This window comes from Macadamia integrifolia, chromosome 9 (genome assembly GCF_013358625.1).
Source record: "Macadamia integrifolia cultivar HAES 741 chromosome 9, SCU_Mint_v3, whole genome shotgun sequence".
NCBI classification, from domain to species: domain Eukaryota; kingdom Viridiplantae; phylum Streptophyta; class Magnoliopsida; order Proteales; family Proteaceae; genus Macadamia; species Macadamia integrifolia.
The window spans coordinates 35410942-35437221 of NC_056565.1; the positions used below are offsets into that span (position 1 = coordinate 35410942).

The 26280-nt window shown below is 40.5% G+C and overlaps 3 protein-coding genes and 1 pseudogene across 3 annotated transcripts in view; 2 read left to right on the top strand and 2 right to left on the bottom strand.

Moving 5' to 3' along the window:
• Nucleotides 1-26280, bottom strand: part of LOC122089157 — an 83716-nt gene that overhangs the window by 49355 nt on the left and 8081 nt on the right. The window lies entirely within an intron of this gene.
• On the bottom strand, nt 10196-11214 carry LOC122089754. Its single transcript, XM_042659446.1, has 2 exons — nt 10790-11214; nt 10196-10577 (listed from the first exon to the last, which is right to left on the bottom strand). Exons 1-2 carry the CDS (start codon nt 11212-11214, stop codon nt 10196-10198), a joined length of 807 nt encoding a protein of 268 aa, XP_042515380.1.
• LOC122089156 lies at nt 16936-17422 on the top strand (annotated as a pseudogene).
• LOC122089155 (protein H2A.7) lies at nt 19736-20654 on the top strand. Its single transcript, XM_042658661.1, has 2 exons — nt 19736-20014; nt 20139-20654. The coding sequence occupies exons 1-2, from the start codon at nt 19826-19828 to the stop codon at nt 20358-20360; spliced, it is 411 nt and encodes a 136-aa protein (XP_042514595.1). The 5' UTR covers nt 19736-19825; the 3' UTR covers nt 20361-20654.

The window sequence follows — 26280 nt, forward strand, 5'->3', positions numbered from 1 at the left end:
TTTTTTTTTTTGCTAAGAAGATGATTTTATTAAGAAAATAGAGCCAAACAAAATAGAAAAACAGTCACAAAACAAACCTAAGAAAACACAAAAAGAGCCCCCACCTTCAACATGGCCATTAGTGGGGGGCTCCAACTGCATACTAACGGAACCGGTAGCGAGGTCTTGAATTCTTGTGCTCCATAAGTTGGAAGGTATCACATAACTTCAGGGAGGAATATTGCATTGTTGATTACCTTGCTAAGGATGCAGCAAAGTTAGGCATATCTACAAACAACTCTGCTTTACTGTCTCATATTATGGAGCACCTAACGAAGGACACGGACTAATATAATTATAAAGAATTTTATTTTTTACCTAAAAAATGATAGTGCTTCGAATTTTCTTTGGAGTCCGTGATGTGGATGTCCATCTTCTTTTATTTCTTTCCTACCAAATATCATATAATGTTGCACTAAAATCCAACTTTTCAAGAGAGTCACATGAAGTTTTACCATGAAAGAACAATTCTGTAAGCCAACTTGAGCTTCCAAATTACTCTTCCCAAATCGATTTTGAGAAAGGACATGCAAAGAATAAATGCTCCAAAATTTCAAAGGAATTCCAACTAGGCAATAATTAGGCATAGGACACTTTTAACTGTTCTTTTGTTTTTATATTCAAATAGAGTAAATTAATAACTTCCTTCAAAAAAGAAGTCAATGTTAATTATGTGATTGTTGGGGTGTGGCAGTGGAGGGAGCCAAGAAAAAGAAAAAAGGGGGACGCCAATCCAGAAAAGGGGAGGCTAACAAAGTCGGGTTTGGTTAATGTTAATTATGCGAGTTCTTTTTTGGAATGTTCTCGGGATGAAGAAGGTTGCTTCGTCTAGGGCCTTGAGATTATATGTGAGGGAGTATCAACCTGATGCTATCTGTCTTGCTGAACCTATGGTGGATAGTTCGTGATTTCCATCAATGTTTTTTAATAGAATGGGTTATTCTATGGATTTATTCACAACGAGAGAACTGGGCAAGTTCCCAACATCTAGATTATTTGGAAAAATCGGTGTGTTGAAGCCTGTGGTTCTATAGATGTCAGTGCAACATATTTCGATATTGGTGAACTAGAGAGGGAAGCTATTCATGCTAGTTGTTTCAAGGCAAAGAGGATGAATTTATGGTTGGTGTTGGCGGTGATGTCTTCAACTTGGCTTTCATGGATGATGATTGGGGATTTTAATGCTACTTTGTTTGCTCATGAGAAGAGGGGGCCTAGGCGTTTTAATCTAGGATTAGCAGTAGAGTTCCAGGCTATGGTGGATCCAAAAATTTGATTTCTATCTCGTCTAAGGGAAATAAATATACCAGGTCTAATAATCGAAAAAGGGGCAATGTATCAGTGGTCCTTGATCGGAATTTTTGTAATGGGGAATGGATGGATGTAATGCTAGACTACTTCTAGCGAGTTCTTCCTCAAATGGCGTCTGACCATGAAACATTAGTGGTCTGTGAGGAGGGCATTTCGAAACCTTGCAATATTCTTTTCTGTTTTTTATCAGTTTTGGATGCGTAATGTAGAATTTGACAAGTGGTGTAGGAGTCGTAGTCAAAAGAGGTGAGAGCTATCCTATTTTTGTTCTTTCTCAGAAGTTAAAGTGTCTCAAAGGGGTTTTAAGATGTTGGGCGAAGCAGGCGTTCCCTAATATCAATGTGGAGTTAAATGAGGCTAAGGCTGAGTTAGACAGGGTGCACAGGATTATTGAGCAACAACATATGTTTGATATTTTATTCGAGAAGGAGGCTGATGCTAAAACTCGCTACTTGAAAGCAGTGGAAAGCCATAGTAAGCTTTGGGCTGAGAAAACTAGGATGAAATGGGGAGGAGGGGACTACAATTCCAAGCTTTTCCATTTGTCAATGAATGTGAGACGTATGAGAAATCAGATCAGGTCTCTGCATAAGAAGGATGGGATGGTGGTGGAGAACCAATCTCCGTTGGCGAGGTAGATTTCTAAATTTTATGAAATTTTCATAAAAAACCAATCCTCGGTATCTCAATAGGATCTTCTTGAGTTTATTTTGGAGGTGCTTAACGAGGCTGATATCTTGGTGTTAGAGGCAATTCCAAGCATGGACGAGATTAAAAATATGGTCTACGATATGGATCCTGATAGTGCCCCTAGGCCCGACGGGTTCCCTAGAGTTTTTTGTTAAAGAGATGTTGGGATATGGTGGGGAGAATCTTTGGCAATGCTATTGTTAGTTTTTTTGTGAAGGGAAGAATGCCGAAAGGTTCGAATAATAGCTTCCTAAAATTGATTCCAAAAGTTGAAGATGCCTAAACTCTTGCGAAATTTTGCCTTTTGTGTATGGAAAATTTATTTTGCAAAGCAATCTCAAAAGTAATGGCTGGGCTTGCTATTCTTCTTCTGCCTAGATTGGTATCTGAGCAAGGTACGTTTTAGAAGGGGAAAATTATTTCAGCAAATATTGGTATAGCGTTGGAGTTGGATCTCATGCAAACCACAGTGCGAGGTGGGGGAATGGGATTAAAGGTGGATGTTCAGAAAACCTATGATACTTTGGATTGGGAATTCTTATTTGCAGTTCTCAGAAAATTCGATTTTTTGAAAATGGGTTGGTTGGAATCATGAAATGCTAGCTTCGGTGCGAGTATCTGTCCTGGTGAAAGGCGGTCCAGTGGGTTACTTTGGTGTGGAGAGGGGTTTGTGCCAGGGAGATCCTTTCTCTCCCATTTTATTTATTTTGGCGGAAGAGGTCTTGTGTAGAGGGTTATATAGGCTTTTGAATGAAGGGAAAATAAAAGCTCTCCCTAATCCGAGAGGGGGTAGGGAGTGGGAAAAACCCAATAGCCCTAGAAAATGAGCTAGAATCCCAACGAACAGAGGATGGTACAAAAGACTTTTCCTACGCACGAGAAAGAGTGATTGGCTTGACAAAGTGGGGTACCACTTCGCAACGAACTAAAAATAAAGGAAAATTATCTTGTACCACCCTTATTTTTAAACTTTATATAACATACCACCCTAATTTGTCCAAAATATCTAACGTACCCCTAAAACCTAACACCGTTAGTTTAGAAAAATGGAAAAGACTCTTTTGATCCTATAATAAATTTTGAACTAAAGCCTATTTCTCATTGTCTTCCCCTCTTTTACTCTCAAAAGACCAGACTTTGAACCATAGAGAGAATTTACAATAAAAAACCAACAAATTCGAGTTTAGAGAAAACAACGATCAATGCCTAAAAAACTAACAGATATGATTTCACCCCCCAAAAAAACCAGGAGCAATTGCATTATAGTTAGAGGACGGAAGATGCTAAAGGTACCAATTAGGGGTGGTTCAGTGTCTATTGAAGGAAGGAGCAACTATTGAATGGTCAATCAAAGGAAGGAACAACCATTGAAGGGTCTATTGAAGGAAAGACCATCTATTAAGGGATCGGTTGATTCAGAGATTAAACGGAATATATCTCCTCTCCATGGTTATAGCTTGTAGAATAGAGAACCCATATTGGTTTGTATCCAGTCTCCATATGGGTTATTGTTTTGAGCTTTCCCAGCTCTGGAGGTATTTCCCATTGAGTAAATTCCTAGCAAGATGAACTAAAAAGCAAAACCAAGCCAAAATAAAAAATGTAAAAATCAATCAGATCAAAATGAGAACAAATTCTAACACCAACCCATCCTCAAAATTTATCAAAACAACACAAATAAACACAAAACTGAACATTGATGACATGTGTTGCTGCACATTTCCTCCACGCGTTAAACTATAGAATATAGGTCAAATACTGGCCCAAAGGAAGCTCGAAGGCCAGGTTCCAATGCTAAAGTTAGTCTCGGTGAGGTGATATCACAAGTGTTCAGTGAGAATGAGAGCTTGCCTCCTTCCCTGGCTCCTCTTGCCTTATATCAAATGCATAGGGCTCTCTTATTGGTTAAGGATCATGGACACGTGTTTCTACCCCAATTGAGGGATCTTTCTTCATCGTGGCTGAGTCGGCTAAGATCGTAACGACTAACTCCACCACATTTAGTCTCTTGGTTTAGTGGCTTGGGGGCCAAGCAATCGGATAATCCCGCCCAAGTCCTTTAGGGTTTTAGGAGAGGTCATGTGATCGTGGGGTCGAGTTCGACCTACCTATCTCGATCCAGGCAACTTCAGGATCAATTACTCGACCATTGACCGGTCAACAAATATATGGTATATCATATGCCCCCCACTCCTCGAGCTCCTAGCATAGTAGCTCAGGGAGTAATTAATGTCTCGAGTATGGTTGTAGGGTTTGTCTTATCTTCTGCTCGTCTTATTCCTAGGCCTATGGTCAAGTTTTGAAGCATGCCTTGGCGATATTATAACGCAGCCGTCCTACCTATCTTGTGTTGGTACCTATGCTTTTGTTTACGAAAAAGCTGCCACCATCCACTATTCATAAATAGGGGCTGTCAACGTCAAATGGACGTGTCACTTAGTGGATAGTTCCACCCACGAAATGGCAGATCGAGTCAATATGTGTCATTTGAGTCATTGATTGTCTCTCATCGGATGGATGAGGAATGACTAGATTCGTGTTTCTTTTGGGTTTTTGAACTGAAATTTTAGGTAATCAAACGTCAACCTATTCGATCAATGGTTTAAAAGGAGACATCTCAATCCTTATGTCGTCTTGGTTGTGTGATCTGGAAATTTGGAGCGAAGTGGAGTTTTACAGACGTTTGAAAGGAGATCATGGTTCCAACCTTGCCTCATTATTCATTTGAGGTATCTACTTGCTCTCTCTTGGTAAGTGTGTTGCTCGGTGTCGTTTGTTTGGAGTGAGTTGTCATATGGGTTCTAGGACATCGGAGTCTTCTTGTTTTGAGGCCGTTTCCCTAGAGTCTTCATCTTCGTCTTCCTCTTCATCTTCCTCCAAAGTTGTAGTTTGAATGCCTTAGGCAGTTGTTAGGGACAATAGTGGGAGTCATTAGACTCTGGCAACGGGTCCTGCTGCACCCCAGGGGTCATAGAGCATTTCTATAAAGATACGAGACCCCACCATTGGTCTTTCTGTGGGGGATGTGGCCTCTAGAATCTCTCCTACCGACCTAGAGAAGTTTCGCACCAGGTACCATATCCCAGCCTCAGTGGGACTTTGTGTGCCAGAGGCTCACGAGAGGGCAAGTGCACCTCGTAGGGGAGAGGTTTGTGTTTATGAAGCTACCTTGATAAATAGGTTACGATTTCCCTTTCATCCCTTCGTGTGTCCAATGTTGAAGCACTACGGTCTTGTGCCCGCACAATTGGTTCCCAATTATTGGATGAGTCTGGTAGGGTTCTTTTGTCGTCTATCCAACCTTAAAATTGAGCATACCATTCAGTTGTTTATCGCCGTCTATTGTTTGTCCGCAAAAAATATGTTTCCTAGCTGGTTCTATTTTCGTCGTCAAAAGAAAATATACCAGATTGCCGATGGAATGCCGACCTCCTTTCCTAAGTGGAAGGATAGTTTCTTTTTCACCCATCCAGTCGAGGTGTATGACATTCCAAACCTATGGTCACTGTTGAATACGGGCAGGGCGAACAAGATGCCTAACTTGTGGTTTGAAGAGAAGGAGGTTCTTACCTAGTTGGGCGTTTGTGCTCAGGTGGTCCTGGCCATGCACCTCGATCTTGACCAATATCTGTTGAGGTTTGGTCTAAGTCCGGTTAAGTTTCACCAAGTCCATAGGTTGTTCCCATGTTATGATTTTATTTTCTCTTTCTTTATTGCTATTGTGTGTTAGTCTTGATTAGGTGTTGTGTTTGTGCAACACCAATAGATCCAAATTTCATGCTCAACATAATGGACCTGGCTTTGCGTGAGGAAGCTTCTTGGGGGCCAAGTGGCGGAGGAGACCAAGCGGGTGCTGGCTCAAGCCATAAGCCTATAGTCACCAAGCAGGAAGTTGGTCGTGCTCAGGGTGACAACGAAGCGTGAGTGGATTCTGAGGATGAGCTTCTGGTTGCTCAGGTCATGTTAAGGAAGCATTGACATGAGGAGGAAACTTCTGTAGCTCAGTGGAGCGACCAGAGCGGTGGTCGTGGTGGACCTCTGGACCTTCCTGTTCATCCATCCTAGAGGTGATCAATACAAGTGTCGGTCTTGGTCCTAATGCTGTGGAGCAAGAGTTAGGAGCTAAATCAACAGAGGATCTAGGGAGGTATCGAGAAAAGGGGAAGATGGCAGCGGTGAAGGCTACAACCGTTGGAGAGCCATACGTTCCTCAATATGGGCTGACAGTCAATCAGTCCATTTTTCTGATCCTGAGTATGCTTAGATCGTTGTACTGGAAAGCTCGCTCCCCAAAGAAAAGGCATATTATAAGTAGTCGACCTACTACGAACTTCTTGGTCAATGTTTTACCCAGTTGGCAGAGGTAAGGTCCTTCCTTTTCCATATTTCCTTCTTCATTTGGCATTTCCTCCCTTTTTCTTTGCCATGGTTTGAACTTTTTTTTTTCAGGGGCAAACCATACTTGGCAAGATGCTCGTTCGCGCTGATCAGTGTTACAGTGCTTTGAAGGAGTGTGAGAAGAAGGTTGACGAGGGATGGTCGGAGGTACAAGGTTACAGGAAGCCTTGAATGCCAAAGAGAAAGAGAGACAGGAGTTGGAGCGTCGGCTTGCTCAAAAAGAGGGCGAGGTTCATGGGTTGCGAGGCCGGAATGAGGAGCTCCACTGTTAGAATCTCGCTATTGTAGCCAAGGTCATGGTGTTTGAGGAAGACATTAAAGAAAGGGATCTTGAGATCCATTGACTTCACAATGAACTAGGCAAGGAGAAGAAAAGGGTTGTGGTAGCGGTAACAGTGCAAGATTTTGACAGGCAGCGGTTGGCCTTATTTAAGGCCCGAGCAGCAGAGAATGAGCAAGTAGTCATAAGGAGGTATAAGGAGACACTAGATTATCAGACTGAGCTGGATCTTGCAGGCATCCAATTGTATCTTCAAGGCATGTTACGGGTTCGTGGTGAGTCCGAGCGGAAGAGTCCTGGTATCGAACTAAGCGTGTTTGCTACTGAGTGGGAGAAGGCAGCATCCTTGGGAGTTGTGACATCTCCCCCATCATTGGGTACTGCCCCACCTTCTACACAGGGGATCACCATTGCTTCAGACGTCACACCTGTGCTACCTTCTACTCCAGAGGGCATTACGGCCTCAGGTGATGCTTCTACTTTGCCTCCCTCCCAGATTGCCATTTCAAACGCCGCTCCTATCTAGCCCTACTCAGAATCTGGTGTTTCAATACTACCTCCTACCAAGGTCTGTGCTGATATCCACGAGATCGAAAGTGTTCTTCTTGCTTCTGAGCCAGTTACGGATGTCCCTGCTTCAACCTCTGATACTATAGAGTGATTTTGTGTACTAATCTGTTTGTAAAGTGCCTTGTAATTTTCCTTAAATGAAACAAACTACTGATTTTTCTTTAAGTGTTGGAGCTCTTGTTTAGTTCAAGACCTGTCTTAGTTTTCTTAGCACTCATATTGGAGATCGAGGCTTTCTCGAAGCTAGTTATAGATCTAACCATTTCAATATGTTCGAGCTCGGTCCTAGAGTGTCTTGAGGTCACGTGGATGCTAGAGCTCGGTCCTTGAAGAAGGTCGAGTGTCTCAAGGTCACGTGGATGCTCGAGCTCGATCCGTGAAAAAGGTCGAGTGTCTCAAGGTTGCATGGATGCTCAAGCTCAGTTCCTGAAGAAGGTCGAGTGTCTTGAGGTCGCGTGGATGCTCGAGCTCAGTCCTTGAAGAAGGTTGAGTGTCTCGAGGTCGTGTGCTTCTTAGTAGAATATGGAAAAAATATAGGTGAAAGAGCCTGGGTAACCTTCTTCATTGATGCTATAACTTTTTAAGATGAGACAGTAATGAACAATATTTGAAGAAAAAGAGGGGTTTTTTACTAATAATATCGTCTAAGGTTCGTAGAATTCCAAGCTCGCTCAATTTCTTTTCCCCCCAAGGATGACAAGTGGTATGTTCTTGGCTTGATCACCTTCATGATGCAGTATGGGCCCTCCTAGTTTGGTGATAATTTTCTTTGGTGTTTGGGATTTGACACTTCTATTCGTTGCAGCACCAAGTCGCCCATCTGAAAGTGTCGCTCGGTGACCTTTTTGTTGAAGTGTCTTGCCACCTGTTACTGGCATATCGCCATTTTTTCTTGTGACTATTCTCTCAACTCTTCTATTAGGTCAAGGTTGTTCTCGAGCCCTTTTTTATTTTCTTGCTCGTTATATGCTTGCACTCGTAGTGACATTGCCCCAACTTCAACTGGACTAAGTGCTTCCATACTGTGTGAGCAAGTATGGGGTTTCTCTCGTAATAACTCTCTCTGTTGTCTTATGAGCACAAACGATGCTCTGGAGTTCTTCTGCCCATCTTCCCTTCGCATCGTCCATCCGTTTCTTGACACCCTGAAGGAGGGTCCTGTTAGCATTCTATGTGAGCCCATTTTTCTGAGGGTACCCCACTGCAGTCTTTCTATGGTCAATCGCCAGGTCACTATATAAGTGCTTGAAACTTTTATTGTCGAATTGCTTGCCATTGTCAGTGATTAATACGCGAGGGACTCCAAAACGAAAGATTATTGTTGTTTTAAAAAATGCTAATGTCTTCGCTTCTGTCATGGTTGCTAGTGGTTTAGCCTCGACCCATTTTGTGAAGTAATCGATTGCTATGACCACAAACTTACATTACCTGGCAGCGATAGAAAAGGATCCTAGTATGTCCATCCCCCACATGGCAAAGGCTATTGGGCTGCTTAGGGTGCTCAACTTTGTTGCTGGTTGTCGAGGTACTGGAGCTACATACTCGCACTTCAGACACTTCCTGACATATTCAACTGAATCTTTCGTTATTCGTGGCCTGTAGAATCCTTGGCGCAAAATTTTATGGGCTATAGCTCTCCCTCCAAGGTGTTAACCACAAATCCCTTCATGAAATTCCCTCATCGTGTACTCCGCCTCTCTCTCCCCAAGAAATTTGAGGAGTGGACCAGCAAAGGATCTCCTGAGTAACGATCCATCTACTATCAATACGAATCTAAGTGCTTGGGTTTGAATTTTCTAGGCCTCCTTGCGATCCGTCAGTAATGCTCGGTCCTTGAGATAAGAGATGATAGGGGTTATCTGGCTGCTTTCTTTTCATCCACTTGCATCATTTCCGGGGTGCTCAGGCTAGAATGAGGGACAACTTCGACAAAGACAAGTGGCATGATATCCGAGCATTGGGTGGTTGCCAACCTTGAAAGCATGTCTGCTGGAGTGTTTTCTGAGCAAGCAATCTCCTTTATTTCTATGCCCTCAAAAGTCTTCAATAGGTCTTTCACCATCTTGACATATTCTTCCATCCGGATTTCTCGAGCTCTATTCTCCCCGTTTATTTATCGCATGACCAACTGGGAGTCACTGTGGATGGATAACCATTGCACCTCGATTTTTCCAGTCTAACTCCCACTAGAAGGGCCTTATATTCTGCTTCATTATTAGTTGCTTGGAAAGAGAACCGGAGCGCACATTGTATTTGGAAGCCACCCGAGCTGACAAGGGTCACTCTCGTCCCATTTCTCTTTAAACCTGACAATCTGTCTATGAACAAGTTCCATGTGGTCGGGACTTCCTAGTCGGGTATGCAACCAGTCTGTGGTGCCTGTTGTCTTGCTCTTGCTCATCTCCGATTATGGATACGATTATGAAGTCGACTAGAACCTGAGCATTAACTATGGTTCGCAGATAGAATATGATATCAAACTCTCCTAGCTTGACGGCCCAACCAACCAATCTTCCCGATGTATTGGGGCTTTGAAATATCTTCTTCAATGGTTCAATACCATGATGGTATGAGCTTGGAAATATGGTCGGTGCTTCCATGCTATGACAACTAGGGCATACATTATCTTCTCAAAATTGGTGTATCTCAGCTTTGCGTCTGCCAAAACCTTGCTCACATAGTATATCGACTATTGGCGTCTGTTTTCTTCCTTTAGCAGGACTGCACTCACGGTTGCTAGGGAAACTCCTAACTAGAGCTGCAATTTGTCTCCCCTGGTGGGCTTGGTCAATAGAGGGGGAGAGGATAGGTACTTCTTAAGTTGTTCAAAGACATCTTAGAAGCTCGACATCCATTCAAATCTTTTGGCTCCTTTCAGAGTTTGGAAGAATGGGACATATCTATCACCTACATTGGAAATAAAACGACCAAGGCAGCTAATCTTCCTGTCAGTTTTTGTACCTCTTTCATTGTTTTTGGTGATGTCATTTCTAGGATTGCATGTATCTTGTCAGGGTTGGCCTCTATACCTTTGCTCGAGACTAGAAAACCCAAAATTTTACCTATGGTTACCCCAAACACGCATTTGATTGGGTTGAGCTTCATGTTGTATCTTCTCAGAATGTTAAATGCTTCCTCCAGGTCGGTCACATGGTCGGGTGCTCTCTTGCTTTTTACTAGCATGTCATCCATGTATACCTCCATGTTTCTTCTGATCATGGGTTTGCAAATTCGGTTGACTAGCCTCTGGTATGTTGCCCCAGCATTCTTGAGGCCAACGGGCATAACCCTACAGCAGTACAATCCCTTGTCAGTAATAAATGTAGTCTTCAGTTGATCCCACTAGTCCAAAATAATATGATTATACCCCGAGTAAGCGTCCATGAAGCTCATAAGGTCATGTCCCACCATGGCATCTATAAGGAGGTCTATCCTTGGTAGTGGATAGTCGTCCACCTCCTTAGGGCACACGCCTTATTAAGATCAATGAAGTCAACGCACATGCGCCATTTACCACTCGAATTCCTCACCATCACCACGTTTGCTAACCAATCAGAGTACCATATCTCTCTAATGAATCTGGCCTTTAGGAGCTTCTCTACTTCTTCCTCAACAGTTGCTTCTCTGTCTGGTGTGAAGGTTCTTCTCTTTTGCTTTACTGGTTGATGTGTTGGATCGAGGCTTAGGCGATGCTCGATCATCCCTCTGTCAATGCCGGGCATATCAACTGGTGACCATGCAAACAGATCAACATTCCTCCTTAATAATTTTGTGAGTTCTTCCCGACCTTCGGGTGATAGAGATGCTCCTACTAGTAGTTGTTTGGAGGTGTCAGCTTCGGAAAGATTTATTGGTACCAGCTCCTCTGCAGGCCCTCCCCTACTGACATCCTTCTCCGGCCGTTCATTTATTTCGACTACGTGCATGTCTTTTTGCTTTTTAAAATCCTTCAGAGTATTGACATAACACTTTCTTAATTCCAATTGGTCGCCTTGGCACTCTCCGATTCCCTTTTCGGTGGGAAATTTCATCTTCAAGTGGTAGGTCGATACTATCGCCCTAAAGTCGTTGAGAGCTGGCCTACCCATAATAACATTGTAAGCCGAAGGAGTGTCGACCACCAAGAAGTTTACCATACATAACTTTTGTAACTCACCGCTACCCGTTTGGATATGGAGCTCAATCATTCCTTTCAGTCAAACAGGACTTCTTAAGAACCCATACAAGGGAGTGTTTACTGGCCTCAACTTCTCTTATTTGATCTCTATTTTTTGGAATGCCTCCCAAAAAATGATGTCTTCTGAACTTCCATCATCAACCAGGACCCGCTCCACCTGAAAAGCCCCTATCCGGAGATTTATGACCATGGCGTCATCGTGGGGAAACTCCACCCCTTGGGAATCTTCATCATTGAAAGTGTTCACTTGGTCAGTCCTGGCCCTCTTGGTCAGGTGCTCGGTGTAGAAGACTCCTCAAGCATAGTTCTTCCTTGCTGCCCTTGAATCTTCATCATCGAAAGTGATAACCCGAGTAGGTGGGTCCTCGAGGTGGTCCTTTGCTTGATCGGCTCTCCTTTCATTGCCTGGTAGGGGATGTGACCTCCGGGAAGGATCAAGTTGTCTGTGATGATTGTACCATTCGTCAGCTTGGCGCTACCCTCCGGTTCTCTCTTTCTTCCCGCCGTAATGCTTCTCTCCATCGGTCCCATCCCTCATCTTGTCCTGCAGTGAATCTCCTCAGGAACCCCCTCTAGATGAGCTCCTCTATTGCGACCATGAGCTCTTTACATTGGTTGGTCGAATGACCATGATCTCTGTGATAGTCACAATACCATCACCAATCACGACTCTCGAGAGGTGAGGGTATTCTTCTTGGAGTTTTCATCCTTGCCCTTTCCTCAGCATTGATATTCATCAGTATGTGGGATTGGGAAATGTTCAAGCTGGTGTACCCCTCATAAGCCTTTTGACCTGCTTCTCGATCATCAACTCTGGGGCGCTTATGTCTATAACCCCAATCTCCCTCATCCTTGCCAGAATTTTTTCGTCGATCCACTTGAGTGCTCGCATTTGGGCCATTGGTAGTAAGCTCCTCCGCGTTACTATATCTTCGGATCTTCTCTCTTAGTTGGGCCAAAGTCCTTGGTTCAAATTAAGAGAGGGAGAACTTCAAGTGTTCCTCCTGAATCCCACTCTTCAAGGCCAAGAACTCAGTGGTCGGATCAAGGTCTCTAACCTCCAACTTTTCTAAGTTAAATCTTTGCATGAATTGTCGGAGAGTCTCACCTGGCCGTTGCTTCATATCCATGAGGTTTGATGAGGTCTTATGACGTGCCTTGCTCCCCACGAAGTAATCCAAGAACTTCCTACTCAACTGTTTGAAGTCGCGGACAGACCTTGGTTCCAAACACGAGAACCAAGTAGTGGCCAAGCCCTGGAGAGATGTTGGGAACACTCTACACAGGAGCGCCTCTGTAGCCCCCTGAATGGTCATAATCTAACGATATGCTTGAAGATGCTCCCAAGGATCCCTTGTTCAGTCATAAAGTTGAAATGTAGGCATTTTGAAGCGTTTTGGCAGTGGGATCCATATGATCTCTTCTGAGAGAGGACTTTCGCCAAACTTCTCGAGGTCTTCCACCTCCTTTTCATCATCGCCCTTCTCCATTCTTTCCACCTTTACTCGCAACTCCCTGAGCTATTGCTCTAAGGGCATTTTTAGTGGGTTGGCTCGATCGTGTGGGGGCTGTTCTAGATCGGATTTTTCGACTCCGGCCTTACGCCTGGGCCTCGCTCTTCTGGCATCTTCCTTCCTGTGAGGAGAACGTGCTGGGCCATGCCTTGGAGACTGATTGACATGGCTGCTATGATCAGCTTCTTCACTCTTTTTGTGTCTCAGTGGGGACTATGCTTCCCTATCTCAGCTGGGATGGTCAAAATGTTCTCCACGACTTGGGCTTTCTTTTGTGGAGCTAGATAAGTTAGCAATGGATCTTTCAAAAACTTCCTTCTCGCAACTGTGCTAACCAGGTTGATCAGTATGCCGCTGTTTGCTAAAGTTTCTTGAAGTTTCATGGATCAACTGCACCAAGTCCTGAGCTTGCTTTAGAAGGTTGTCAAATTGCTCTGCTGTCATGGGAGAAGGTGGCACTACTTCAGGATCTGAACAAGTTGGTACAGAGGCATTTAATGCATCATTGACGGCTGGATCTTGCTCGACTTCTCCTGCTACTTCTCACTGGTTCCCCGGTGGATGGGAGGCTGCAGGTTGTCCTCCTTTCTTCGAGTAAGTTCTGGTGGTCTTCGTCATTCTCCTAATCTCACTGAACATCAGGATGGCTTATCGTAAAGTTCCCACAGATGGCGCCACTATTGCTGCACATTTTTGCCATGCGTTAACCTATAGAATACAGGTAAAAAACTAGCCCGGAGAAGCTCTAGGGCCAGGTTTCGATGCTGAAGTTAGTCTCGGTGAGGTGATATCACAAGTGTTCAGTGAGAATGAAAGCTTACCTCCTTCCCTGGCTCCTCTTGCCTTATATGGAATGCATTGGGCTCTCCTATTGGTCGAGGATCAATGACACGTGTTTCTACCCCATTAAGGGATCTTTCTTCATCGTGTCTGAGTTGGCTAAGATCGTTACGGCTAACTCAACCCTGGTTAGGAATCATAACCGTCAACCTAATTATGATAAAATCCTTCCAACAGCTAACTCTACCACAGTTATTCCCCTGGTTTAGTGGCTTGGGGGTCAAGCAATCGGATAATCCCGCCCAAGTCCTTTAGGGTTTTAGGAGAGGTCATGTGATCGTGGGGTCGAGTTTGACCTATCCATCTTGGTCCAGGTGACTTCGGGATCAGTTACCCGACCATTGACTGGTCAACGGATATATGGTATATCAACACGTTTCACAGTAATTCCCAGGAAGAAATCTGTTTCTCTCCTCGATAAACCCAACACCCTTTCGAAGACAACTCTCACTATTCCACTGCTACTCTTCTCTCACTCTCTCTCTCTCCTCTTCCCTGGGATGAGTCTTGACCCTTGCGAGAAGATGATTGAAGAAAATTAGAAAAGGGATTGATCTTTTTTACAAGGATCAAAACCAGTGAAAACCCAAATCACCATACCAAAAACAAACACAAAAATATGATAACTTTGATAATTTCGTCTTTGTTGCATGTGCCGGCATGGGTGTATTCTTCTTAGTCTAAATGTTCCTCTTATGGTGCACCTCAAGGAATATACCCATCGCACTATCGCTTGAGGACCAATCTAAGAATTCCTACTTTTTCTTCCTTATTCCGTCTTCTTGTTCCTTGATTGATCTTCACTGAACAACTTGTTCAAACTGTAATGCCTCAGGCTAGAGTTCTTGGTACAGGTGATCCCTGAGAGAAAGCCAATATTTTTTCAGGTGAGCTTCCTTCGGTGGGGAAGATCAGTTGATTAAGAGATTAATCAGAATAATTATCCTCTCCACTGTTGTAGCTTGTAGAACCAAGAACCCTAAACCTTTGATTGAATTGAAGAAAATCATTTGATTTAGGGGTAAACTTGTCATTTATGAAATGCTAACCAAACCACATCATCACAGAACATTTTTTTTCTAACGAAATGGATTTAAGTGTAATTTCGTTAACAAAATGGGGTATATACTTGATATTATAAGCGAATTAGGGTGGTATGTCATATAAAGTTTAGAATTAGGGGTGGTACAAGATAAATTTCCAATAATAAATCTCAATTTTAAGGCGCATGCCATACAACCCATTGGGAACCCACTCCCATTCAGACAAATAGGGAAGAGTGTCACAATAACAGTTCCACCAATGGAAAAATGATCGTAACAACTGAACACCTCATAAGCCAACCAAGACAAATACTAACTACATGTATATCATATGGACTATTGCAAACATAAGGATAGAGAGAAAACAGTCAAATTAAAAAAAGGGAAAAGAGCACCTCAAATGGTGGTCTCTTATCAAGGTCATGAGGCAGTTGCAATAATCTTTTGTATGTGAAAACATCTTCAACCCTCTTAGCATTCACATTCACCAGTTACTTATAATGTGGGAAGTAAATCCTTTCAAAATGAGTATTTGAAAGAAAGATGTTAAGAAAAAAATATTCACAACCATAGCAAGACAAACCATATCAACAATGGTGATAATAATAGTTAAAAAAAAAAAAAAAAAAAAAAAAAAAAAAAAAAAAAAAAAAAAACAAAACAAAACAAAACAAAACAAAACAAAACAAAGCAAAACGATCAAGATAATAGAACGTCTCATAAACCAACCCACACAAATAATATAATATAATATGCATGTACACCAGATGTACCATTACAATCATAAGGATAGAGAGAAAACAATAAAATAAAATAAAAAAAGAAAAGGGAAAGTGAAATGGTTTCCTTGAACCAATAACCTACACGAAGACACGAGTTGAGGCCACACTCGACCAGTGTACGTAGATCTCTCTCTACCAGATTCATTTTCCAGCCCTAGCGCTCTCAAGGTCCCTCATCCAATGACGATATGGATAAAAACACAAGAAGAGAAACAAAATCGTTGAGCCCAAGAAGGATTTACTCGGAGTAATCGAACCCAAATCCATAAAAAAAAATTAGAGAAAAAAAAAAAAAAAAACAGGGTAAAAGATGGGAACAAGGTTTTAAAACTCCGAATAGGCATCCGAATCGGTCAAAAGTGATCGAAACCTGTGAGAAATCAGAGTGAATGAGTGTGAATTGGCCCGTTCACTGAATTTTGAGACCTTGATCAAGAATGATCATCTCTTATTTCCTCTTTTAATTTGCTCCGCCTTTTGTCACTAAATTTGTAGATTCAGAATCTCTCTACTCCACTTTGCTATGCTCATACCGTTGACGTGTATGGGCCAGATGATGGATTGAATATCTTCTATGTAAACCATCCTCAACGTCGCATGGATGGAGTCTGTCCCTCCCTTTATCGATCCAGTCGGGCCTAACTCTACGGATGTTGAGGCTGGTATACGTAAAGATGCCCAATCTTGACTTTGATCGATTTATATATCTTGAGGGAGAGAGAGAGAGAGAGAGAGAGGATGGGATCTGAGCAAAGATGAGAAGGTTGGACATATAGGTGCCGTTTGATAATACCCTGGAAGAGCATTTCTGATGTTCTTCTACGTTACGGGAATGCAAATAAAACAAAAATATGTTTGGCACATCCAGTTTATTTTCGTATTCCCCCACAATGAACCAGTTAAAAAGAATGACATTATAATAGATTACAAGAATACCAAAAAATTGTTTTGTCCCTTCTTCTAACAGCTTAAAAGAATAAATTCCATTATCTTTACTCCACCTACTTCCGATAAAAGCACACCAAAAGGGGCCCTTGCCCATTTCCCTCGCAAGAAATCCTAGAGAAAAGGGATTGAACTCTCAACACTGTGGACCAGTCTGTCTCTCTCTCTCTCTCTCTTCTACGTGGCATTATACATATTTAGATATTAAAGACAGAGCTTGCCAAAAAAAAAAAAAGAGATTGAAGACAGGAGAGAAGTTGAACCAAATAAGGAAATCTTATTTCGGATTTCTACATCTAAGAGATTTGGGGAAGTAGTGCCAGTAGGTAAACACGACCAAGCAATTTCTCTCATCTTCCCATGGTTTTAAGATTTTGTTTTAGGAAAGAATTCGAAAACCAGGGTGAGAGAGGGAACAGTTGCAGGAGTACCTTTTACTTGAGAGGGAAGCGAAGATGTCAAGTAGAGGGAAAGGAGGGAAGGGATTGGGAAAGGGAGGAGCAAAGAGGCATCGTAAGGTGTTGAGAGATAATATTTAGGGCATCACTAAGCCTGCAATTTGTCATCTCGCACAGAGCACGCTCACAGGAAGACCGTAACCGCTATGGATGTTGTTTATGCTCTTAAAAGGCAAGGTAGGACTCTCAATGGGTTTGGAGGCTAGGGTTAGGGGTTTTTTACTCTTTTTTTTTTTTGGCTGGTTTTGGTAGAAGAAAGTAGTGCAAGTCAATGTGGATTTAAGTGAAGAATTTGTATTTGTCTCTGGTTCCGAATTCCGATCTCATATGTGTTGTAAATTTGGTGGTTTATTAATGGGGAAAGTTTAATCAATGGGAGATTAGCAAGAAAATTTCTTTATATATATAGGGAAAAGGTTGGGTATGCCGTCGATATCAAGTATGCTAGCACCCATTGTGTCTATCTCTCTCTTCTCTTTTTCTGAAATGACCCACATATTCTTCCTGAATGATACTCCATCATGTGTTCCTATTGGTGTTATCCGCTAGTATACTTGATATCGACGACATACCTATCCCTCTCCCATATATATATATATATTTTCTCTGCCTCTGTGCCTCTCTCACTTTACTTGTGGACAGGATTTGAGATCTAATCTTCTACTTCAGGCATATGAATTATTTAACTTCATTCATGAACATCTAAGTAATGTGAAACATAGTATGTCTAATTTTGCAGAGCTATTGATTGATTGAAGAGAGAGAACAAGTTAGAAAACCTTTATTTTAGGTCTATTCACTGAAATTTGGGTGTTGGTGATCTTCATCTTTATTTGTAAATATGCCATCTCCCTAGGAAGTTCTATCAGTCAGGGTAGTCAACGTTCGATGCTAATGAAGAAAGAGTTAGGGTAGTCAACGTTTGCGATGAACAAGAAGATGGTGATGTTGCTGGTACTACTTCTACAATTCATCAAAGCAGTCAACGTACATGAGGAAGATAGATGAATGAGCTAAAGATACAAATTGCAAATCAGATGACAGTAGAAAAGAGTTACCCCATGATTTGATTGTTTATGTAATAAAATTTCAAGACACCTATTTGCAACTATGATTTTTATTTTGTAATTCCTATAAACTTGAATGGGAAACTTATTTTTTTATTAAGATAAATGTGAAAACTTCTTACACTTTTATTTATTATTTCCTTTAAATAATGGTATTTTAAAGGATAATTTTATAAACAAAATATTTCCTTATTTAAGTTAAATGTGACCATAATGACATGCATATAATTATTGATTTTATTGTTCAGAAGTGAATTTATATAAAGTGTCTGTCAAACACTGTTTTTGTTCTTTTCCTGTTCTAAGGACATTTTGGAAATAGTTTTACTAAACGCTGTTTCTATTCCACTAGAGTATTCTCATAGTATGGAATTGAAAATGAACACTTTTGTAAAAGAACATTCTCCAAGAATAGAAATGTTGTCAAACGGCTCCATATTGTTAGTAAGAAGGAAATATTAGGAATGATAACAGATTTTAGGAGAGAGAATATAAGGAAAGGTAATTTGTGAGTTTAAGAAGAAAAATAAAAGTGGGAGAGAGAGAGAGAGAGTTTGAGAAGGTGGGAAGATGATAAAGATATTCCTTTAATGTATTCTAATTAGTTTTTTTGTCACTTCAATAAAAGGGTACCAATAATTTATAAAAAGTATATAAAAAAAATGGAGAGAAGGATAAAAGGAATGAACAAAGTAGTCAAGTGAACGATTTGCCACTTCATGCTTTTATATAATAGTATAACATGATAGTATGACAGTATAGTATATCATAATATGATATATATAACTCTCTTCCTCTGTGTGGGTAAGTGAGTTGGTTTAATTTTGTTTCAATTTAAAATACAACATTGGGAACAAAACCGAATATGAGTGTATTTTTCAAACTTGAACCAAATTGACTTGGTTTGATTTTTTTATTTGGTTCCTTATCTGGTTCAATATTCAATTTTCACCTAGTTTGTATTCAACGCAAGTCATATTTTAGATATTTGGCCCAATCTTTTACACTTTCACCAACAAAAAAAAAAAAAATCCTTATTTATTAAAGCCATAATCCTCAAGGTTTTCCAAATATTAAGAAGGAATATAATTTATCTTCATATTTTTACCCAAAACAAATAAAAATTATCTTCCATATTGATTAAAACATTTAAAAAATATTATTTTATATTATCTCTTATTCGGTTTGAAAATGAATAATTGGTTTTGATTCAACTGTTTGAGTCTCGAAACTGAAACCCAAACCAAACCAAGAAAATATTCTGAAGTTTGAAACCAAAATCAAATTAATTTTAAACCGCCGGTTTCGATTTCAATTTTAAATTGACACGCTTAGGCAGCATTCGGCAAGCACCGTGTTAGTGTCGACTGTCGACATTTGTACCCTTTTTTTTTTGGTTGAAGACATTATGAAGTACCAATGAGGGCAACTTGGGAAACCCATTTTGCTTCTTTCGCTCCAAAATACAAGACCCAATATCCGGGACGTAACTCCTTCGACATCGGACCGTTCACGTTTATTTTAAAGAACGGTCGAAGATCAAGATCCGCGTCATTGCCGCTGATTGGCTTGTGTATTCCGAATCCTACATATAAATATGAGAAGAGGCAATTTCCCTCCTCATTACGGTTTTCCCTCTTTCGTCTTCCCCATTAAAGCCCCTCGTTTAGCGAAGTTCTGCAAATCCTCTCTCTTCACTTGGTATTTCGATATGGCCGGAAGGGGAAAATCTCTCGGCGCCGGAGCGTCGAAGAAGGCAACATCTCGTAGCAGCAAAGCCGGACTACAATTTCCCGTCGGTAGAATCGCTAGGTTTCTCAAAGCCGGCAAGTACGCCGAACGAGTCGGTGCTGGTGCTCCTGTGTATCTCGCGGCCGTTCTTGAATACCTCGCAGCAGAGGTGGGTTTCGTATTTCCTTTTTAACGATTAGGATTTAATTTGGAAAAGAATTACTGGTTAGGGTTTAATTTGGAAAAAAATTGATCATGTGAGACTGATTTGTTTGTAAATGTTGATTCTTTAGGTATTGGAGTTGGCAGGAAATGCGGCTAGGGATAACAAGAAGACGAGAATCGTTCCAAGGCATATTCAATTGGCGGTGAGGAACGATGAAGAACTGAGCAAGTTGCTTGGTGCTGTTACAATAGCTAATGGTGGTGTGATGCCCAACATCCACAATCACTTGTTGCCGAAGAAGGCTGGTGGTGGCTCTTCGAAGTCGGTTGCCGCCGATGATGACAGTTAGATTACCGATTTCGCTAAGCCAGAGGATTAAACGATGATTTGGAGTTTGGAAGAGAAGGAGATATGAAGGAATCGAGGCATGGAATTGTAGCCCTAATTTCCAATTCTTTTTGATCTTCTAACCTTTTTTCATATATAATGGTTGGCTGTATTGTGAGATCAGTTCTTGCTGTGTAGTTGTTTTTCTTTTACGAAAATTAGGTTATCTTGTTATTTAGAGTGCTCTGAATTAGTTTAGGATCTTAGATTTGTGTAATCTCTTGTGAATTTAAGATGAAGTTAGAATTCTTTTCTATTTTTCAGCATTTCCTCTTTCCTTATCCTATTTAAGTCGTGTAGGACTCTTGTATGCACAGATTTCTCATCATTGAAGGGACAAATCATATTGATCTGTGATTAGTCATAGAGCGATGGTGGATCTGTACTTAAATCGTTCAACTCGTATTATTTGATCTTTAAATAGTAACAAGATCTTTTCCTAAAAGGTTTCCCTCGCGAATTTTATTGAAACTTATCCGTTTGATTTCGTTGATAAAGGTATATGCGAAAGCTGTTAGGGATATGCCCACATTCCTATAGTTGGTTTTGATGATAACAAACATATGAAGGTATGTCACAATTTTCTTTTAAGTATTGTTTTGTAGAGACTTCATATCAAAGGTCGAATTTGGTGAATGAAACGAAGAAATGAAGATTTGAAGTCATCAAATGAAGAGTATCAACAAGTTGGCATCAATGCTTGAAGAAGATATCATAAGAATTTAAGCTTCAAGATGTCAATACATGAAGCTTAAAGATATGGAATTGCAAACAAGAAGAAAAGAAGATAAAGTGCCAAAGAGTGAAAGGTTCAAGTGAAGAAGAAGACCACTAGGATAGATTAGTCACTTTTAATGTAATTTGTAACCTCCACATATATATATATATATATATATATGCACTCACCACATGCATGTGCATTGCATCACACTAGAATTACCATAGAGCATACCTTGACCAAGTATGGAAAGCCTCTCTAAGTGGTGAGGAACATATTAGGAAAAATATGTTCTAGTGAAATTCTGTGAAAACCACATTAACCTGACTTAAGGGTATTTTGGATAATCTTAGAGTTGGTATCAGGAGATGAAAGCTTCATAGAAGTTGTAGGAAATTGAGTTGTGATTCCAACGCAACTGATTTCAAGTCAATCCAAGGTCGGACCGAAAAGTTATGGTCAAAACACTGACGACTAGTTAGTATGACAGCATTCTGTCAAAACAGAGTCTGTCATGTTGGCGGTCGACCGGCTGGAAGCCCCGGTCGACCGGACATGTCCGAGACCATAGGAGGTCGACCGGCTGGAAGCCCCGGTCAACCGGACATGTCCGAGACCATAGGCGGTCGACCGGATAAAAGTCCCGGTCGACCGGTGACTGCCTGGAAGTGCCCCAACGGCTATATTTTGCCTCAACGGCTCTTGGCGGTCGACCGGCTACCAATGGCGGTCGACCGGTAGACACAGAATATGTCCGTTAGAGCTTGATTCCCTGTCTAAAATGCTTCACTAAGCTCACCTATAAATACCTCTAATACTACTCATTAATCAACAATAAATCCCAACTTTAGAGAAGCATTATTTGAGCATTAGAAGTGAGAATTGGTCTACACCATCTCTTGAGTTCAAGTTCTTCATTTTACATTCAAGAGGAACTCAAGACCATCTACAAGTCTTCGTCTACATCTTGGCATTTACATTACAAGCATCAAGAAGACTTCAAAAGGTGCATTCATTCTATCATCATTGCATATTTCATTTGCACCACACCGGAGGTAATTCTCTTTTATTCCACTTCTCCATTTTCTATTTTACATTAAGTCTAGACTATACTTAGGCTTGTGTAAGGACCCTCTCATCCTTAAGAGATTGTAAGGATCCTCTTATCCTTAAAAGAGTGTAAGGTGCCTCTCTACCTTAAAGGAGATTGTAAGGTGCATCTCTACCTGTAAAAGAGATTGTAAAGGCGTCTCTCTGCCTGGAAAGGAGATTTGTAAGGACATTCTTATTCGTAAAAAATTGTAAAGGTTTTCTTCCCTGCCTACTGTACTAAAAGGGAGAACTAGTGGAATACCTTACAAGAGGATTCTTGTAAGGAGTGGACTAGACTCAGATTGAGTCGAACCACTATAAATCTTGTGTTGTGTGATTGTGCCTATTTTATTTATTCCGCATCGTTTTTAACTTACAATCACACTTGGGACCTATACATCGAAAATAATTAATTTCCACTAGTATAACCTATTCACCCCCCTCTAGGTTATTTCAATTGGTATTAGAGCGGGAGCTCAATATATAAGACTAAGTTGTCTTAAAGTGAGTCAAAGATCATGATTACATTTAATTGACCACCTGAAGGAATGGATGCATCTAGGCCTCCATACTTCAATGGAGAAAACTTCTCCTTCTGGAAATGTAGATTTAAGAATTTTATTTGTGGATATAATTTTCTTGTTTGGAGAACTATAGAAAGAGGACCATATGTCATCACCAAAATTGTTAATGGAAAGACGGTGCCAAAGGATGAATCAGAATTGACAGCCGATGATCTAGTACTTCTTCAATACAATTTCAAGGCTCTCACCTACCTCCAATGTGCTTTAAATGAGGAAGAATTCAACAGAGTAAGTATGTGTGAAAACGCCAAAGAAATTTGGGACACACTTGTAGTAACACATGAAGGTACTACAGAGGTAAGAGAAAGAAAAGTAGACATGCTTATACAAGAATATGAATTGTCTCAAATGCATGAATATGAAAATATTTCTGACATGTTTACTAGATTTACTAATGTTGTAAATTCCTTGAAAGGACTTGGTAAGACTTATACCAACTCTGAGATGGCCAGGAAAATTCTTAGGTCACTACCTACCAAGTGGAAACCAAAGACAACTGCTATCAATGAAGCCCGAGACTTGAACAAGATAAGTCTATATGAATTAATGGGCTCACTTCTTACCCATGAAAAGGATCTCTATGAAGAATTCAAGAAAGCACATTCCAAATTCATTGCTTTCAAAGCATCCAAAGAATTGGATGAAGAAAGTGAAGAAGAAAATGATGAGGAAGTCTCATCGGATGAAGATGAAAGTGACTCCGATGAAGTCACAAACCTTGCCTTAATGGCTCATGGAGACAAAGAACAAGAGGTAAGTTCTCAATCTCATTATTTAGATACTTCAAATAATGAATCTAATGATGATGATCTTCAACAAGCTTTTAAAGCTTTATATGAAGAAAGCTTGAAACTTGAGACTGAAAAGTCTAATTTGGAAAAGAAGGTTCTTTCCCTCAACAAGAGGATAGAATCCTTGACACCGAAAATGTATGAACTTGAGGAGAATAACTCAAAGTTAACTACCATATTTCATACATTTACTAGAGGTCAAAAGACTTTGGATACATTATTAGAATCCCAATGCAAAAGTCCTCAAGACAAAGAAGGACTTGGTTATGATGGTGGAACCTCACCTCAAGGGAAAGAAAAAGAAAATGTAGTTTCTTCAAAGAGAAGAAATCTCCATTATGACCAAAGGCAAGTTCCAAAAAGGAATAACGTCCATTATGCGTATTATTACACTTCCTCCAAGAGGCATGATAGACCTCAAAGGAATTTCAAATCTCAAAGGGATTTTAGACCACATACTCGCTATTGGCCACAAACACATCAAAGGTCTTATCCACTTTATAGACCATATAAGACTCAAAGAGATTTTAAATCTTACAGGCCACCTGCACATTATGAAATATATGATTCACAAAGGGCATACACATCATTTAGACCTCACACACCCAAAAGGGTTTGGAAACCGAAGGGATATTTTGATTGTAACATGGATGGACCCATGAGATTATGGGGACCAATATATGCTTGATTCTATTGGCTTAAAGAGACAAAGTAAAAGATGGATGATGCATTGATGGTTGTTTTGGTATCATTAGAGAAGGGATGAAATATCCTACTCCAAAAGGTTCTCTGATAGATATATTTGCTGGAATATTTGAAACAGTAGAATGTTTGTCAAAATTGGCAATGATTGGCATCATCAACCATCTTAGAATTTTTAATGATCTATCTTGCTTGAATGTATGTTAGTTTCATTGACATTTATTGCATATTTTTAGGGGGAGCTTCACCTTGATACTCGTTTTTTTTTAATGCATTTTTACATGATGCATATGCTTAGGGGGAGCATGCTTTAGTCTTGACTACATGCTTATTTTTTTAAGCATACCCTTAGAGGGGGCTATTTTTCCCACACTCCTTATTAAGGTTACAATAGGAAAAAGACAATATAGAGATTTTTAATACCCCACTTTTTGCTGTTGACAAAGGGGGAGAAATTGTGAAATGATTCTCCAACTTATTGATAATTGATTATATATTTTATTTGAGAATCATCTGTTTGTCATCATCAAAAAGGGGGAGATTGTTAGGGATATGCCCACATTCCTATAGTTGGTTTTGATGATAACAAACATATGAAGGTATGTCACAATTTTCTTTTAAGTATTGTTTTGTAGAGACTTCATATCAAAGGTCGAATTTGGTGAATGAAACGAAGAAATGAAGATTTGAAGTCATCAAATGAAGAGTATCAACAAGTTGGCATCAATGCTTGAAGAAGATATCATAAGAATTTAAGCTTCAAGATGTCAATACATGAAGCTTAAAGATATGGAATTGCAAACAAGAAGAAAAGAAGATAAAGTGCCAAAGAGTGAAAGGTTCAAGTGAAGAAGAAGACCACTAGGATAGATTAGTCACTTTTAATGTAATTTGTAACCTCCACATATATATATATATATATATGCACTCACCACATGCATGTGCATTGCATCACACTAGAATGACCATAGAGCATACCTTGACCAAGTATGGAAAGTCTCTCTAAGTGGTGAGGAACATATTAGGAAAAATATGTTCTAGTGAAATTCTGTGAAAACCACATTAACCTGACTTAAGGGTATTTTGGATAATCTTAGAGTTGGTATCAGGAGATGAAAGCTTCATAGAAGTTGTAGGAAATTGAGTTGTGATTCCAACGCAACTGATTTCAAGTCAATCCAAGGTCGGACCGAAAAGTTATGGTCAAACACTGACGACTAGTTAGTATGACAGCATTCTGTCAAAACAGAGTCTGTCATGTTGGCGGTCGACCGGCTGGAAGCCCCGGTCGACCGGACATGTCCGAGACCATAGGCGGTCGACCGTTAAAAAGTCCCGGTCGACCGGTGACTGCCTGGAAGTGCCCCAACGGCTATATTTTGCCTCAACGACTCTTGGCGGTCGACCGGCTACCAATGGCGGTCGACCGGTGGACCCAGAATATGACCGTTTGAGTGAGATTTACTACCTAAAATGCTCTCCTAAGCTCATCTATAAATACCTCTAATACTACTCATTAATCAACAATTAATCTCAACTTCAGAGAAGCATTATTTGAGTATTAGAAGTGAGAATTGGTCTACACCATTTCTTGAGTTCAAGTTCTTCATTTTACATTCAAGAGGAACTCAAGACCATCTACAAGTCTTCATCTACATCTTGGAATTTACATTACAAGCATAAAGAAGACTTCAAAAGGTGCATTCATTCTATCATCATTGCATATTTCATTTGCACCACACCGGAGGTAATTCTCTTTTATTCCACTTCTCCATTTTCTATTTTACATTAAGTCTAGACTGTACTTAGGCTTGTGTAAGGACCCTCTCATCCTTAAGAGATTGTTAGGATCCTCTTATCCTTAAAAGAGTGTAAGGTGCCTCTCTACCTTAAAGGAGATTGTAAGGTGCATCTCTACCTGTAAAGGAGATTGTAAAGGCGTCTCTCTGCCTGTAAAGGAGATTTGTAAGGATACTCTTATCCGTGAAAAAGATT

Coding starts and splice junctions, on each gene's coding strand:
- LOC122089155 (XM_042658661.1), top strand. CDS start 19,826: ATGGCCGGAAGGGGAAAATCTCTCGGCGCCGGAGCGTCGAAGAAGGCA. Junction 20,015..20,138: donor TTGAATACCTCGCAGCAGAG/GTGGGTTTCGTA, acceptor TTGATTCTTTAG/GTATTGGAGTTGGCAGGAAA.
- LOC122089754 (XM_042659446.1), bottom strand. CDS start 11,214: ATGCACGTAGTCGAAATAAATGAACGGCCGGAGAAGGATGTCAGTAGG. Junction 10,578..10,789: donor TCGAGTGGTAAATGGCGCAT/GTGCGTTGACTT, acceptor GTACTGCTGTAG/GGTTATGCCCGTTGGCCTCA.